This window comes from Melanaphis sacchari, unplaced genomic scaffold, assembly GCF_002803265.2.
Source record: "Melanaphis sacchari strain LSU unplaced genomic scaffold, SCAv2.0 Contig23_pilon_pilon, whole genome shotgun sequence".
Lineage (NCBI taxonomy): Eukaryota > Metazoa > Arthropoda > Insecta > Hemiptera > Aphididae > Melanaphis > Melanaphis sacchari.
Genome location: NW_020271114.1, coordinates 2588222 through 2606116, shown reverse-complemented (window position 1 = coordinate 2606116; position 17895 = coordinate 2588222). Strand labels below are relative to the sequence as shown.

At 24.3% G+C, this 17895-nt stretch overlaps 1 protein-coding gene across 2 annotated transcripts; it reads left to right on the top strand.

Moving 5' to 3' along the window:
- The first annotated feature begins 4086 nt into the window (after positions 1-4086).
- Positions 4087-17009, top strand: LOC112594825 (UDP-glucuronosyltransferase 2A2-like). Of its 2 annotated transcripts, none has more exons than XM_025339840.1 (6): positions 4087-4215; positions 4725-4985; positions 9194-9751; positions 11635-11860; positions 15398-15617; positions 16744-17009. In XM_025339840.1, exons 2-6 carry the CDS (start codon positions 4725-4727, stop codon positions 16985-16987), a joined length of 1509 nt encoding a protein of 502 aa, XP_025195625.1. In that variant the 5' UTR covers positions 4087-4215; the 3' UTR covers positions 16988-17009. The 2 variants fall into 2 exon arrangements, with proteins under 2 accessions (XP_025195625.1, XP_025195627.1); XM_025339842.1 differs by lacking the exon at positions 4087-4215 and adding an exon at positions 4258-4329.
- The last annotated feature ends 886 nt before the right edge of the window (positions 17010-17895 follow it).

The following is a 17895-nucleotide window of genomic DNA, read 5'->3' as shown; positions in this document are numbered from 1 at the left end:
CATCAAACATAATTATTAATTATTCCAATAAATAAACAATCAAGCAAATTTTTTTTTTTATCAATTTAATTAATGTAATTTAAGCATTTTTACACTATTGTATTGATTTTTGTTTTCATATGAAAAACTTTAATGAAATTAAGAATTTTAAATTCTAGATGCCGATCTGCATGCATATCTGATTGTCTTCTATTTTATTTTATATTGATATCGGGTATATTCCTGTGCTATTGAAATACTATTTACAGTAGTTATCTCCCAAAGTGATATTGGTTTTTCTGCGTAGCCTGTTTTTTAAAACAGTAGTTAGATTCAATAAATTTGCTTTGCGTGAATTTATTTCTGATCTCGTATACATATTATGTTTAAAAAATGTACTTTCAGTGCCTATACAATTAAAGAAAAAAAAATTTTATCTATATGACATAAAAATACTAGTGTAATTCATACATAGCTTGTAAAAAATCTTCATAACTTCTATTATTACCGCTAAATGTTAATAAATTTATTGGTGATCCGAAAACACTGTGTACATCAAGAATGTTCAGACGTACTGTAGTGCCAAAACTGTTTTCATATTTTCTAAATTTTGTACAGATGATTGACATGCTATAATTATATTTTGTTTACGTTCATTAACTAATTAAAAATATTACAGTGATTATTATTTTTTTAAATGTATTAAACTATTGCATTTTATTTTTTTTAAACCAAGTTTTAATTAGAACTTAAGTCATTGGTACGTGATTTGTATTTTTCGACTTCTTTGATAAATATATACGACAGGCAGCTATGTGGAAATGTATTCTATAGCTAAATTGTGTGAAGATAACAGCTTTTAGTATGTCACCTTTACGAGTTAATAATACACGTTTTAATAATAAAGCCAGTACAATATTATAATCACCAATGCTTTCGTATATTTTAACTTAAAGTTCATATTAATTTTAAATATTAAATTAAGAATAAGGATTGTCTAATAAATTATGGAAATAATATGATTTCTTTCTGCTATTAGGAATTTTCATCATTTCCGGTAACATATACACACATTAACCAAAATTAAATAAATGGTAAGTATATTTTTATAAATTTAAATACCTAATGTATATTATAAATTTTTATTAGTTTTTATTTTGTTAAGATAAACTAATAAGAACATCAATTTTTGAAACTTCCAAACAAATTTTCCAATTGATATATACTAAAAACTATAAGAATTACCATCTAATACTTATAATAGTAAAAAAAAATACGTGCAAAACTAAAATAAAGTCATTAAACCTTGGAGTATACTTGTGTCTTACAAAAGGTAGGTATTATGTAAAATTGATTTATTTTTGATGATAAAATTTCTTTGCTAATACAAATTAAATGTGTACACAATTCTTTAAATTTAGTAAACATTTAAATCTTTTATATTTTATTTTAACTTTTTCTTTTAAAAAAGTTTTTTTTTTTAATTGCCTTAATAAAACAAAAAGTATACCTTCTTTTTCGTCGTTTGTTAATTTTGTTTTGCTTTTTAGCAGTAGTGCTGGTGAGCCATTTAAGTTTTTTTATAAAAATATCAAGCTTATTTTCAAATTTATTTTTATATTTTTTGTTATTATAGTTTACAATCAGCAACCCATAAAAAATATTTTTTAACCTATGTGTTAGGAAATTTACACACTAACGTTTTTAATATACTTAATAATTTATTATCTTAAATATTTATTGCAAATTTATTGTATAAATCATAATAATTAAATATTAAATAACAAACAAAATTATTTACAGATTTAATTTAAAACAATAGATGATTTACCATATTTTGACTGTTTACGTATTTATAATTTTTCATTATTATAAAATAATATAATAAAATGCAAACTATTTAGTAATAATTATGAATTATAAAATATTTATCTGAATTTAAAAATAAATATATTATCCATTGGTAAATCACTAAAAACCTAGGGTTCCATTTGGGTAGTAGCAGTATACCCTTATTTTTCTTTGTTTTATTGGCCTGCAATAAAATTTACAAACGCGCCGACGGCTGAAGCATAAATGTTGAAATGATGAAAATCATTATACATCAACACGTATAATATTAAAATATACATGGAGGTAATGTATATTTATTATTTATAAATATAAATTATATTTATGCACGGCAATAGCTATTTCCAACTTAGATAAACCTTCAATCTCATAAATGCACCATTTATACATGTAATACATGTTTAAATATGAAGAAAAAAAAAGTTGAGTGATGATAAAACAAATTTTATCTGCTTAAATTTTGACATCATGTACACTATAAGTATTAAGTAGTTAACAAAATTCTTCGATTTTAAAGTTTGATGGTGGTTTTGGATAGAAAATAAGATATAATTTGTACTTTTGTAAGATCTAATTAAAAAATTCCCAGTATTTTTCAAAATAATCAGAAAAAAAATAAAAATAAAAAAAAAACAGGAAATTTTTACGCAAATCAAGTTTATGAAAAAACTAATTTTTTTTTTTTTTGTTCTATTGTAAATCTATAATCAATAACTGTAGATACGTGAAATTATTACTAAATATTTGTTTAATAATTTCCTATACATAGTATAATTTTATAAATATTTTGAATCTTTTTGAGATATTTATAGACATTTAAAATTTTCTCATTTTCAAAAAAATATTCTTTTATAATCCTTCAATTTTTTACGACATTGTATCATATTAATTCGTAAAATAACTAATAACCATAAATATTTGAATTTTTGGCCAAATTTTTAAATGTTCATTTTGTAGACATGATAAAATTTTCAATTTTTTTTAATTTTAATTTCAATGAGTGTTAATAAATACGTTTTCGTTCAATCAAAAAACTTGATAATTTAGCACAAAACTTACATTAGGAAAAATTTATGTATATATACTTATATATATACATAGGTTAGGTTAGGTTAAGTTACAATGTTGACAAAATTCATCAAAATGATAGAAATTTGAAAATTGTTTTACAGTTAAAACTTTATAAAATATGAAATTTCTATAGCTTAGACTTGAAAATGTAGTACAAAGTTCCTCATAAGTAGTTTATACTGAAACCAAATAATCTAAAAAATGTATAAAAACACTATTTTTTTTATAGAAATTTAAGAACAAATTTACACGAAATTATGTATTCAAATTATGAATAATTACGATATTCGTATTTTTGTTGTAATTTAAAAAAAATATTTATTGAGATATTGAAATTGTACGTATATAATTAAAGTTACTAACTAAAACATTTTCAAATGAAATATTTTTAACAAAAATTATTTCAACCTATTGTATTACGATTTACGAATTGTTAAATAATTTACTTTAAGAGCAATATCAAAAATTATTACATAAAATATACTTAGTGATATTTTTAACTCACAGACCGTCTCTGTTCAGAGTAGCTTTTTATATACAATGATACACTGACCCACTATACACCTATTGAACAGCAAAATGGTACCCACATTCCCACCTATTTTTATCATTAATTTTTTTTCGTAGTGTCGCCTACTCAAATTCAATAGAGTAATTTTATAGACCTCTATAATAAAAAGGTTAGGAATCACTGATGTATAAAATACAATAAATGTAAATACATACTAGATGCTATTAAATAAGCGAACTATAACATATATTAATAATAACACGTGAAATAGGTGCTATCAATACTATTATACGTTATAAAAATAGTAGAGAAACTAAAATCATGAAATAAAGATAAAAATTTAAAATAGTTCATCAATAATATTTATATGAATAGGTTTTCGTTTAATAATTATAATTTATAATTATAGAAGCCAAAATTCAGATTGTAAAATAAATAATTTTAATCGAATCTTTTTTTGTTTTTTTGTTTTGGTGTTGCTGTTCCTACATACGTTTCAGAATACAGCTATTTGAATAGGTTCTGAACTTTTATCCCTACCGTTTTGTATTAATTCGACAGCATGACTAATACCATGATCAATTTACTTCTAGATCAGAGAGGTATTTTTAGTGGTGGGGGTCTATATTGAAACCGGTACTATAATCGTTCTTGAGTTGTGTGCGGCCATTTAGTGCAATATTTTCGTGAGCGATTCTCGCACGCATGGAGTATAATAAGATTACAAATTAATCGAAAGCATTAATTAGATGAATTAATAAATTATATTTTTCTACTTTACAGTTCTCTGATAATACACTAAGGTCAGTTTTAGCTAAATCACATAACTATAAACAGCCGCATAATTAATTCATTAAAAATAAAACATTAACGTACGTAGATTATAATGTCAATTTTCACTGAGACAAAAATTATAGGTAATATTTTAATTTTCAAAAATTTTCAAGACAAAATCGACTCAATATTTACTATATATAAAAAAGTAATAAAAACACAAGCATTTTAGTAATTCAAATAAAACTGTTGTTTGTGTGAAATGGATTATACTACAATATTTAATATTTTCTAACAGTATCGAAAATAATATGACCGACTTCTATAAAAATAAAATAAATATTACAACCATTAAATTATTTTAATTATATAAATTAAAACAATAAAATATCAGTTCATAGTTATGAAAGATAATTTGCTTAAAACAATAAAATTATATTATATCTAACAATAATATAAATGTTTTTACTTTTTATTAAAAACTATTGCTTAATTATTGTTTTGATTAATATGCTAATTTGTATGCCTGTGGTTTTAGATGAACACGAAATGTTTACTTTGGATATTTATCGGACTAATAACTACATACACGATAAATGCCGCAAAAATCTTAGCCTTCACGCCAATAGCTGGAGCCAGTCACTGGAATGTTATGAGCTCTGTACTGGAAGTACTATTAAATCGGGGCCACTCTATTACAGTAGTGACGCCATTTTTAAGAAAAATACCACATGAAAATTACACTGAAATTGACATATCTAAACTTGTACCGCTAGCAATAGGATCATCTTGGAAAACGGTAAAAACGATTTGAAAATATTATTTGTGCTTAATTATAATACCTTTGTAATTGTATAAATATATGTATCAGGTTAGTGTATTAAATAGTTTTTATAAACTGCATAGGTTTAAAATAACCACATAATATCACTAGAAACTAAGGCATATTTTAAATAATAGTAAATGGTTGAATATTGAACATTATAACATATTATTGTGTATATATTAATCAATTATTACGTAAATAAATGTGTTTAGTAAGTTGTAAATCATAGTACCTACTCGTATGATCTTTCTAATTTTTAATTTTTTTTTTTTTTTTTTTGTTTATTTGATATATTTTATGGCATAAAGCTTTAGGATTTAATTCTATGTTCCTCATAGAATCGTTCCTAGACCCATTATTATATGAGAGAGATCTTAAGGTTTAAACATTAAACATTACTAAACTGTGTACTGTGTATTTTAAAATTCATAATTATTTGTATAAAAATGTTTTATGAGGACGTTGTATCCGCATATGCCATCACTGTCTTATTAACTCTTGAAATACCACATTTTAAATTCAAAATAGTCTATATTAATCTGTTAGGTTTTTTTTGTATTTTAATTTAAAATAAAGGTTAAAGTTATGAGTATTCTAAAATTAAAAAAAGTTAGTTTTAAAATAACCATAATTTGTTTTAAAATTAAAACTTAAAAAAAAAAGCTCTTGGTGACTAAAGAAGCTTTAAATAATATACTTATCTTTAAAATTGATAAGTGATAAGGATAATCAATCGAATAAATCTATTATAAAAAATAGTAGAATAAAATATATTATTTTGAACCTAAAATTGTGGATGTTGTGCGATAATTGGATGGAGGTAACACATACAGATACAACAAACTCTTAGGAATTAGGAAGTTAGAATTATGGATAGAAAATTTTAACCATATATTTAGGTTATATAATAAAGTAAAATACTTTAAAATATATATATTTGTTGTATATTACCTATTTATATATACAAATGTTATCAATATTTATGTAATCGCTAACAACTTCAATTACAGACGTTCCCGGTTCCTCAAATAGATTGTCTATTAGTTATAAATTACTTATAATTCTTTCAGCGGATCTAACGGTCTAAAAATATGTAAAGTAACAATGGATATATTTTTATTTTTTTTATAGACTTTCAAAATTTTAAATTTTACAAAATTGGATGTTTAATCAAAAAATTAAGACTTTTTCTGACAATTTTAGTTATTTTGTTTTAATTTAAAAACTATTAATCGTATCGGGGGCTAAAAACTTTTCATCGATACGCGCATATTATTTTATATTAATAGGCAATAGGCATAATTTATATAAATAATAATAGTTATAATACATGTAGAGATGTAGTAATAATAGTAGTAAGTTATGTCGGGTTATTTCTTGAACTTTTACTTGTGTATATTAAAAATTAAAATCATTGAATTCAGAAATATTTTGTAAGTTATAAACAAAAGTATTAAAACTAAAATATCTAGCTAGAAAATCTCTTACAAATTAACATATTTATTGTCTTTAATCAACTTCGACTTATTAAAATCACTCATTTAGTAACCCTTTAACTGTTTAAGAGTATAAAAATATTAATTTAAGGTTCTATAATATAAATGTATTCTCTGGTTATTAAATATAATTATGTAGGTAATGCAGTATATTATTTAATATCAAAAAATTATATACTTAGTTTCTTATTTATACATACTTATGTTGTATAATTTACAATTGTAATACAGTACCTACTTATCATAAAAATATAATATGAATATTAAAAACTACTAAATTACGTCATTGACTTTATTAAAAGAATAAGTTTTTCAGTGATTTATAAATATGTACCAAATAATATATTAATAAACTTACCTTATTCTTAGATATTTGCATTGACTGGCACAATTGTAATAATTGTATTTGTGACTGCCGATTTGATGGTGTTATGATGTCATAATCTTTTATCTAAAAACATAAATAGATTATTAATTACCTATTACAAAGTTAGTAAAAAGATTCAATTAATTTAAAAATTTACTCACTTGAAGCAGAAATAGTAATATTTGATTTTTTTTTTCTTCGCTCAATTGTAATTTTGTCAATATTGATGAATGCTTGTACTAAAACAGGTAAATTTATTTTATTAAATAACTAATGAGCAAGTTTTTGTTACATCACTAGTATTTAATAAGAAATATATTTATAATTACATAGTATAGGTTGATATCATAAGATGACTTAAAAAATTGGGTGTCAACTAGATGTGTACCGCGATAAAAATTTCTTCCTAGTTGCGGCCCACATTTTTTGGGAAACGTATGAATTGTGGCTTAAAAATTTTATTAATTAAACATTTTGAAAAATAAAATTATAATGCTAAATTAAATTTTCCTTCCCATTTTTGTACAGACTTAGAACTGTCTGTAGTGGTCAGTAAGTACTATAGGTAGGTTAAAAATGTTATTTTTTTTTAAATTAATAATATGGTAAAAACTTATTTGTTAATTTTTAGGTTAAAAATATTATTTTGATTTTATTTAAAATGATACATTGTTATGTAGATATATATAAAAGATATTTTTAATTCATGTTATTATCTTGAAATAAGAAAAATCAATACGTCATAATGTTATAAGCCTATGTTATGTGATTACTCACTGTCATTAAATTATCGAACGAGGACCAATAATATTATATAGGTATGATAAATAAGACTACAACTTAGATATAACTCAAAAAACTCTGGTTGAAACTAGTCTACACCTCCCCCCCCCAAAAAAAAAAAACTAAAGCCGCAATTCAGATTAGATCTTTTTTTGTATAAATCTTTTGGGTGCGCAACTAGTATGTAGCTGAAAAATTTTCTGTTGAATTTATCTACACGAACCTATATAATTTTGGAAAATATTTTACATTGAGTTGATAATTTATTACCATTAACTTGTAAAACTTTGTGAAATTGTCCATCAAATAAATAATGTTTTGAAAATAAAATAATACATCAGTTATATATTTCATCGTTTGATCGATTTTGCAGCCTATATTAGTAGATGTAACTGATGTAGGATCGTCAATAATCTCATTTGGTATAACCACGACACTCGAATTTGATGAATCATCATTTTTCTTGTTTAGATAATTCACTGAACTTGTAAAAAATTGCTCCATAATTTTTTTTGAATAATGCATGATAAATACAGTTGAAAATTTTAAATAAAAATTTTAAAATTTATAATATTTTAAACTATTCAGTAAGTTTGTTTAGACTACTCTTGTATGATTAGTCTGTTACTTTGTTGAATGTTGAGTGCAGATTGTCGAGTGTCGACTGTGTCTGGCGTCTGCTATAGACTACGATTATTTTATACATACGTACCTATTCACTATATTTTACTATTTATAGAAATTTTCATTCCACTTTTTTAATGAAGTTTGGTAATTAGAAAATGAGCTTATTTCTGGGTAAGTGATTTATACTGTTATAAATATATTGTTAATAGTATTATTAAAAAACAATAAATAATAATTTTTCATGTATTCATATGGCTTCAATTACGTAAAATACCGATTATACCCAAACTTAATTAAAATTTCCAAAAAAACGTTGTTGACCTGCATCGGTTCAACGTGTGTCAAAAGTCGCAATTAAATAAGTTTAGCTCTAATTGAATAGCTCGCCACTCAAAATAAACTAAAAATAAATAAATGATACTATAATATGTATAAAATGTAATTACACTAAATAATAATGATGATTTTTCCATTAATCAATCATAGCAAAAGAGTTACTATTGGGCCGGAGCTATACACGGCGTATTCGTATATAGATATGTAAAAACGTTAATTGATTTTTAAGTAATGAGTTGGATGAATCAATGTGTAAAGTAGTATTTAAAAATTGTGTTTGTTACATACGTAAAATCTATTATTCGTGTAGTCTAATAGATGGTAACGCGCATATATTAATATCGTGTTTATCAATTGTCGCTACGTATAGTATAAGGTTTAACCATTCTTGGTTTAATATTTTGCTAAAATGTGTTATCCCATAATACTTTCCACTGAATCATGAAATCGGTTTTTCAAAAAATGTCACTTGACAAATATTTTTATATAATTAATCTTTTGACCATAAATAACCATATTTCGAGCAACTACGACAATAACTAATACACTTAATGAAGTAAAACACATTTCAGGTGATCGAGGTGTACAAGCCCCTTTCGGAATGTCTGAAATTTCTAAACGACGTTCATCTGAAAACGTGTGACTTAATATTCGACCATCCAAACCTCCAACGCGCGCTACATGTGGGGCATTATGACCTCGTAATCACAGAGTTGCTCGGCTCTCGATGTGACTTGTACTTAGCCAACTACCTGGGTGTACCACACATAGCCATCGTCTCCAGTCAGATGATCACCTGGTATCAGGATTCGTTCGACAGCCCGTCGAACCCATCGTACATCTCGAACTTGCAATCGCCGTACTTAAAGCCGGAGACGTTCGTCCAACGGTTTTGGAACTTTATCGACTATGCGATTATTTGCACATACTTCAAATACATAGACACTGCGGCCACGGTGATGGGACGTAAATATTTCGGCGACAGCAGGCCACACGCTGAAGTCTTACTCCGTAATGTATCAATGGTGTTCCTTAACACGCACTCGAACTTCGATTTGGCCAAACCGTTGGCGACCAATTTTAAAGAAATTGGAGGCATCCACTTGAAACCACCCAAACCATTGCCCACTGTGAGAATGCATTTAATTAATTCTAGGACTTATAGTAGCCTTAAAGTTATAATTTTAAACGTTATACACTTTACTTATATCATAAAGCAATATTATCCAACTCTAATCCTAGTGGTTGATTGGTGTTTTAAATTTATTTTCAATATCACAATAAAGATAAAATTTTACGTAATTATACCTGTATTATAATATATTAGTACAGTACATATTACTACAATGTGCTCTCGATATCCGTGGAATAGAATTTAATTCAAATTGAAACAAAAGTTCAATATTTATATTATTAAAAAAATAAATCTTATAATGCTGTATAATTTTTAAGAAAAGTGAAATAAGAACACCGGCCCTGTAATAAAATATGTTAAAACTGAAATCAGGTGACTAATACGAAGTTTTATTCAATACATGCGCCTATCACAGTAGACAGCAATGCGTTAATGCATGGTGAAGGGGATATGTGTTTGTGTGTGTGTATGTGTATCGGTCAATATATTTAAATGAAAATTGCAATAATGTAGCAGTACCACACGTGTAGGTACTAGGCCTAAGTAACGATCAAATGCACTTAATATATACAACCCGCGTTATCGAGTTATCGGTTATCATAACCCAATTACACTTATTCTTAGAATCTTTGAATGTATATAATATAATTATGGATTATGTTAAACAACATTATTTTTTTTTATGTGTACATGGTCCCGTAAAAAACCATGGATAACCTACAAAGCGGATAATCGAAAGTATATTGTATATAAAACATAAGAAAAAGTTAATAAATAAAAGATACAGCATTTTTGGAAAATCATAAAAATTAGCTGTAGATATCAGTTACCATAAGGCATATAGGTAATAGGTGATAAAAAAAACTGAGTATATCAATATTATTATTACAAGTACTATTCTTTATCAAAATAAATATGTACAATAAAATATAAAATTTTTGGTAAAATAATAATATTAATGCATTTTTGAAAATATATAAATATGTTCAATAAAAATAATTATTTTAATTTAAATGTACGCTTTACAACTTATTGCCTTTTGGAATAAATATTGAAGGGTTATTATTTAATCAGTTTCAAAAGTAAGGTATGAAATTTTTTTTTCTCACCAACTTTAGCCTCAATGACTTAATCCAAATTTATTTCAGAAAAAATTATATAAATATAACCATATTGTGTCCGTAGTTAATTAATGATAGATATGAATTTCATCTAGTTATATTTGTTAAATAAAACCAATTTTATAACATTTTGTGAGCAGTAAAGAATAATGAAAAAATATGTTGTAAAGTAAAATTAGTTTAGTGTTTATACAACTTAAGTGAGTACCATTTTTTTAAATGGAACTTATGAATGTTGAATAAACAAAATAAAAAGTTACACATTATGATAGTTTTTAATATAAAATAGAAAGAAGGATAAACTTGAAAAAAGTATCTATAATTGAATACTAAAATATTTTATTGATGATAAAATAACAATAATTAAATTATTTTTAGTTCTATAAATGACGGTCACAATAAAAATGATAAACTTTATAAAACCTCTGCTAATTATTATTTTATAACTAATACAACGAATACCCACAAAAATATAAAAAAATATACAAAAAAAACTTTAAATTCTTCATTTAATTTAAACACACTGATAATAATATTACGTTATAAAAATTACAAACAAGGATACTTTGTACTTATAATGGCTATATACCATATTTAAGCATAGAAAATTAAATAGATAGTTTTTTTTGTAGTATTCTATAACAAAATTTATTTTTAACAATTTATTTTAATTAATAATGATAATTTTATAAAAATAGTCATTCATGTAACATTCAGAAGATAATCACAGTTTTATGTTACAAATTTGATCATATAGGATCTGGAAGAATTTATCAACAACTCCGAACATGGCGTAATATATTTCAGTTTGGGGTCCGTGATCAGGATGGAAGATTTACCAATTAATATACAACATGGACTCAAAGAAGGATTCAAAGAATTACCTCAAAAGATTTTATGGAAATTAGAGTCAGATAAGCCAATTATCGATTTGCCCGAAAACATAATCACAAGAAAATGGTTTCCTCAGTATGATATTATAAGTAAGAATATTTTTATTTGATCAATAAATAATAATTACTTGAAATGCATAAAATTTGACTGAATAGTTATTGATTGAAATGATATAATACCTATAACCGTTCACATTAATAAAATTTTATAATCTTACAATCTATTATTAGTATAATAGGTAATAAATCATTTAAAGTAGTTCTTAAAGTATAAATAGAGTTTCATAAAAAATACTGGTATTTAGATTGATTTAAAATATAAAATATAATATGTTAATCACATTTAATAGGATATATTAATATGTTAATAGTAAATCTCAAAGTATTAATAAAATACCTACCTACCTACATTGAAATACATATCTACTGTAGGTTTTTTAATAATTTAAGCAACATACATTTTTTTTATCAAAATGTATATACATTTAAATACATAGGACCATAGTATTTTTTTTCTCTAAATAAACTTTTTTATGAAAAATTTTCCCTGTTCTATTATATTAATAATGCCATATAAATTACAATACTTTTTAACTTATATTTTAAGTTTGTTTTATTATGTAACCAAAAAATTAATTATCATATTAACTTTATAAAGCTTTAAGGTTATCACATAAACATCTTAAATTATGTCTTAAGCCCTTATAAATTATGAATAACTATCTACTGTTATCTTGAACAAGTAGTCAATAGTATTTCTGTTGATACTTGAACACCGTTGTACTTTATATATAATTGAGTATTTACTAATTATCTTCCTGGAAACAACATCCATTATTCATTTAAGCAAGGCATTGAAAACAAAAACAACAAACGATTACACATTTCATTTAAATTTCTTGTATGAGTAAAAAAAAAAAAATGTATAAAGTTTTAAAAGTTTTGAAATTCTTGCACATATGTATGTGTATATTTTTGTTATTTAAAAATAGTAGGGTGGCTTTTACGTGGGTATAAATTTAATGAGATAAAAGAACAAGTTTCAAATAAAAGTTTTTTACCGTCATAAATAACACATAAATAGGAAATGTTTTCCCGGTAAATGTTCTTATGGTTACAACATTAAGGGGAGGAAAAAGGGTTATCAGCGTTCATTCGTGTATGAAGCGCATTGATTTTACAATAAATTTGAATTGCGCGTCGGAAATCTGGACAGTACCTATTACCTATATATTCTAGTTCATAATATTACTTATGTAAGTAGTATTATACGTATATGTACACAAACATTTTTTTTTTTAATCAGACTAAACTTATATTCTATTTAGTGAGTTATGGGCACCTTAGAATCTATCTGGGGTTCTCTAAGATAATAATATCTAGCGATGGAGGTAGCAGTGTTTGGAAAGATGTAAAAATATTATGTTTACCTTTACATTAGATTAATTTAATATTAATCATTAAATCGTTTTAATAGTGGAATACAAGTATTACGTTAAAAATAAAATATAATACATAATAATATACCTTATGTAACACTAATAATTATTTCTACCTTATTATTTCTTAGATCTATGGTTATAATTCGATCGTAATGGTTAATAATGAAACATTACGTGTTATTTTTCCTCAATTATTTTATTAAATATCATAAAATGGCTGTGTTCTTTCGTTAAAAAACTCAACTTTATATCTCATAAAATCACTTCTCTTTGTTTTCAAGTCAGCTCGAATTCTACGAAAACCTTGTTAACTAAACCAACTTTACACTTAACATATAAAATTTAAACATTAAATACAAAATTCTTCAAAAGGTTTCTTTTAATGGAATTAAAAAATAGTTTGTACATTTTTTATGAGTTATTGAAGATTAAATGTCGAGACTATAGAAATCCATACGTGAAATGGTGTTTTATCATCAAACTATCTTTTTTGTTTTATTGTAATACAAAAATCATACGATCTTTAAACATTATTACACCATTACTTTAATTATCATTTTCTGTACACAATAAAATTTTATAAAAATTTTTTAACTAACTTTAAGTTATTAATAGGAATTTAAAATTTAAAATTTTATCTCCTTCACTGATAAATAATAATGTTAGTATAATTTAAAAAAAAATTCGATTTAATTAGGAACTCCGAATTAGGTACTTAAAACTTGCTTAAAGAAACAAAACAAGTGGAATAGGTCTCGTGAGGATAAAAATAAATGATAGTAAGCAATAAAATGATTTTCTTTGTATAGGGTACCATCTCTCAAATTCAAATTAAAAATAATCTATTCTCTAATGAATTATAATAGTTTACAAATTCCTAACTTGTTATTTATATCGCTTAAAATTAATCTGTTTAGATAAATAGAACACAACATATTTATTATTTGTATAGCCAGCAATTGAGTTTTGAATTGTGAAGTGGAGACTAGCAGTTATTTCTACATTTTTTTTAACAATATTTAAATTGTTTCACCAATTATATATCAACTTACCTATAGATAAATCATAATAATCAAATCGTTCAAATCGTACTTTCCTACTCCTGCGATTTTAAATATATTACCCTAAAGTACAAGTTTACTTTTGTGATAGTATACTGTATAATATTACATTACTATTCCAATTATTAAATTAACTTTTGTATAAGTTACTATATTGTGTTCGATTGTATTAGTTTATGAACGCTGGATCATACGTTTTTAAGACCTGTAAAATATAATTTAGAAAATTTTATTTATATCAGTCCAACAACCCGGTTTGTGAAGTGAAAATAGCTAACTAACTATTCTCTTGTTAAGATTAGGTATAAATATCGATAGTCACTTGGTTTAAACTACGAAGTTCAAAGGAGGTGAGTTAAATAGTTAGTTAATAATAAACACTTATAAACCTTGATAAAAGATTAATCTTGGTCTAACCATGTAAAAATAAGACCAAATCTTTTAAAATAAAACTTCACAAGCTTCGACACCTTCTTAAATCAATATTCCACTTCACACCAAACTCCTTCTTGGTATAAAAAAAAAATCCGTCCTGTGACAACTAACAGTCTAACTATGGGGTGCAGTTAAAATATCAATTATCAGTAAGCCCTTTAGTCTTTTCAATCACTATACATAAATGCCTTCATATTAATAATATGATATGATAATATCACAATTACCTTTTAATACGTTAGCCACTTGTCTTTATAAATCCAAATATGGGATATCTTAGTCCGGAGATCTTAATGATTATACTTTTCAGTCTAAAAAAAATAAATAAATCAAAAAAAAAAAATAAAAATTTGAAGTACTATTAATGGATATCTATTTCAATCAAGTCATCCTAATTATATGTGTTTTTTGTTATACGTACTTTTTATTGAAATTAAATATACAGATTGTAAATATTTTCTTCCTGGATGATAATAATAATAATAATAAAAGATACATCGAGGAAGTCATGTTTTATTTTTTTCACATTTAAATAGTTCTGTATATGTAAAATGAAAATAACAAATAACTTTGTATTGGTCTTAGTTTACTATGTTTTGTAATTTACTAACGTGTACAAACTCAATGTTTTTATTTATATTGTCTTTGTGTTTAATATGATTGCTTCTAATCTTTAATTAACATTTCAGGACATCCAAATGTAAAACTTTTCATAACACATGGTGGTAATTCTGGTGTTATCGAAGCGACTAGTGCAGGCATTCCAGTACTTGGCTTTCCTGTATTTTTTGATCAACCAAGAAATTTAGAACTATTCAAACATTGGGGTTCCGGCTTATTCGTAGACTACAATAATTTTACAAAAGAAGACTTTGTATACAAGATTAAACAGATTATAAGTGATAAAAGGTAATATAAATGTTGTTATCATACAAACATTTATGCCAAAATAATTATTATTATTAATAGTAAGCTATATTTAATACCTATGAATCTCCATCGACTTAAAAATAAGCATATAAAAATCTAAATTTTTTTTTGTAAAATTAGAAAATACACACTCGATTAGCAAATCGGAGTACTGTATCTCTTCGATTACGGGATTCCCAAAGTTAAGAAACGTATACCTACCTATCAGTAACCTGAAGGGTATAAGCAGTATATTTCTCTTGGTTACAAAATAATGAATACTAAATACTCAATTTCTGATTATTATCAATTGATATAAATATTAAAATATATTATATATTGTTTTATTACAACTATTACTTAGGTATCTAAAAGTTTATTATTTATTAGTAGTTAAAATAATAGGTATATAATTTCAATCAAATGAAATCAATTGTATACATAGAAAATATAATATTTACGTAGGTATCACTCATAATAATAATAATAATAATAATAATAATATTAATAATAATTTTGTGCAAACATTCATGTATAATTATTATTTATTAATATATTTTATTTGAATCCTGAACTTCGGAGAGCAAAATGACTTAGATCTATTCGCGATTAAAAAATATTTATAGCAATACAAATCATGTTATTTTAACAAATTTTAACTCAATTAAATTAAATAAATCTGTTATTTGAGGAAGTTGTGATCGTATTAAGAATTTACAAAATCGCTATAATCTGTGATGGATTTTGGATAGGTAATAAGTATTATATTATTATAGTATAAGTATTTATTATTAATAAGTAATAAATATTAAAACTATATTTTTAACATTTCCTTACAGAATTAATAGCACTAGTACACAATTAACTATTGAGTCTATAAATAATAACCGAGCGCGGTGGTTGGCTTATTATTATTTTAAAATATTTAACACATTAAAAAAAAAAAAATCCTTAATCTTATAACAATTTTAAGTTATAAAAAAATTCAAAATATACCAAACAATATATTTTGTTAGATTAAATAATATTAGACATATATTAACGTTTATTTATCTAAAATATGCAAATAAACGTAATATTTATTTTAAGTAAATATTTGACAGAAACGATTTGTATTTTATTTTAGGTTCAAAGAAAATGCCATGGATTTATCGCACCGTTACCACGATCGTCCACTCAATCCTAAAGACACAGTGGCCTATTGGACAGAGTACGTGTTACGACACAACGGCGCACACCATCTAAAATCTCAGATCATAAATACTAAATGGTATCAGTACTTCTCACTGGACTTTCTTGCTATTACATTCGTTATAACTATGTCATTACTATACTTCTTTTACAATGTTATTTCCATCATTCTAAATTAAAGACCATCAATAATATGAGACAGTTTCTCGTTTTTATTATATTAATAATCCGTTCTTCATTTACCATCTTACTATTAAATTTGTTTACAATATAATATTTTATATGATTTTTAATTATACGAATAAACTTTCTTCTACTAAATATCGACGGTGTTTGTAGCTTCAAAAACTTTTGTACAGTTTTTGGTTAGATTTTTTTTATGAGGAAAAAATTCAAAAATGTTGCATGTCGTTAAAATTTATAAAACCTTTGGTTGATTCATGTTTCTTTTATCTTATCCAATTTTACACCCTTTCCTTTACGGTCTGAATGTTGAAACTTTTAGCTCGAAACGGTAGGTAGTTTCCCCGAATACGTTCGCACAGCAACACTACAAACAACAGACGAATAAAAATCAATAACCGTCTTCCTCGTCTTTCAAAGCTCATTAATTAAAAAATAATAATAATACCCCTAAAAATTAAGTACATGTACAAGTTATGATTCTAGGCTTATATGTATATTATTTACTTTTTAATTACTTATAACTTATAAGTAACTGTAACAATTATAATTAATTTTTTTCACTAAAATAGAAAATAATTAATTTTAAAATAAAAATATGATAACTCTATAAATATAAATTATATATGTTATTACTAACTAGTGAAACTATATTGATGTTTATCACAAATACATCCAAATTATTTTATCTATGCTGAACACTAATAATTTACTAGTAACCAAGTAATAACGATATTTTTAAGTTTTAATGATGTACTAATTTAGTATACATTATGTATAAAATACTTATGTGCAGGTGTTGTAATCTAAAAATTAATATTTTTTTTTTACCTGATAAGCGGTAATTCTTTAATAGAATGTTCTTATATATATAGATAGATAGATATTTAAATATTAAATTTTA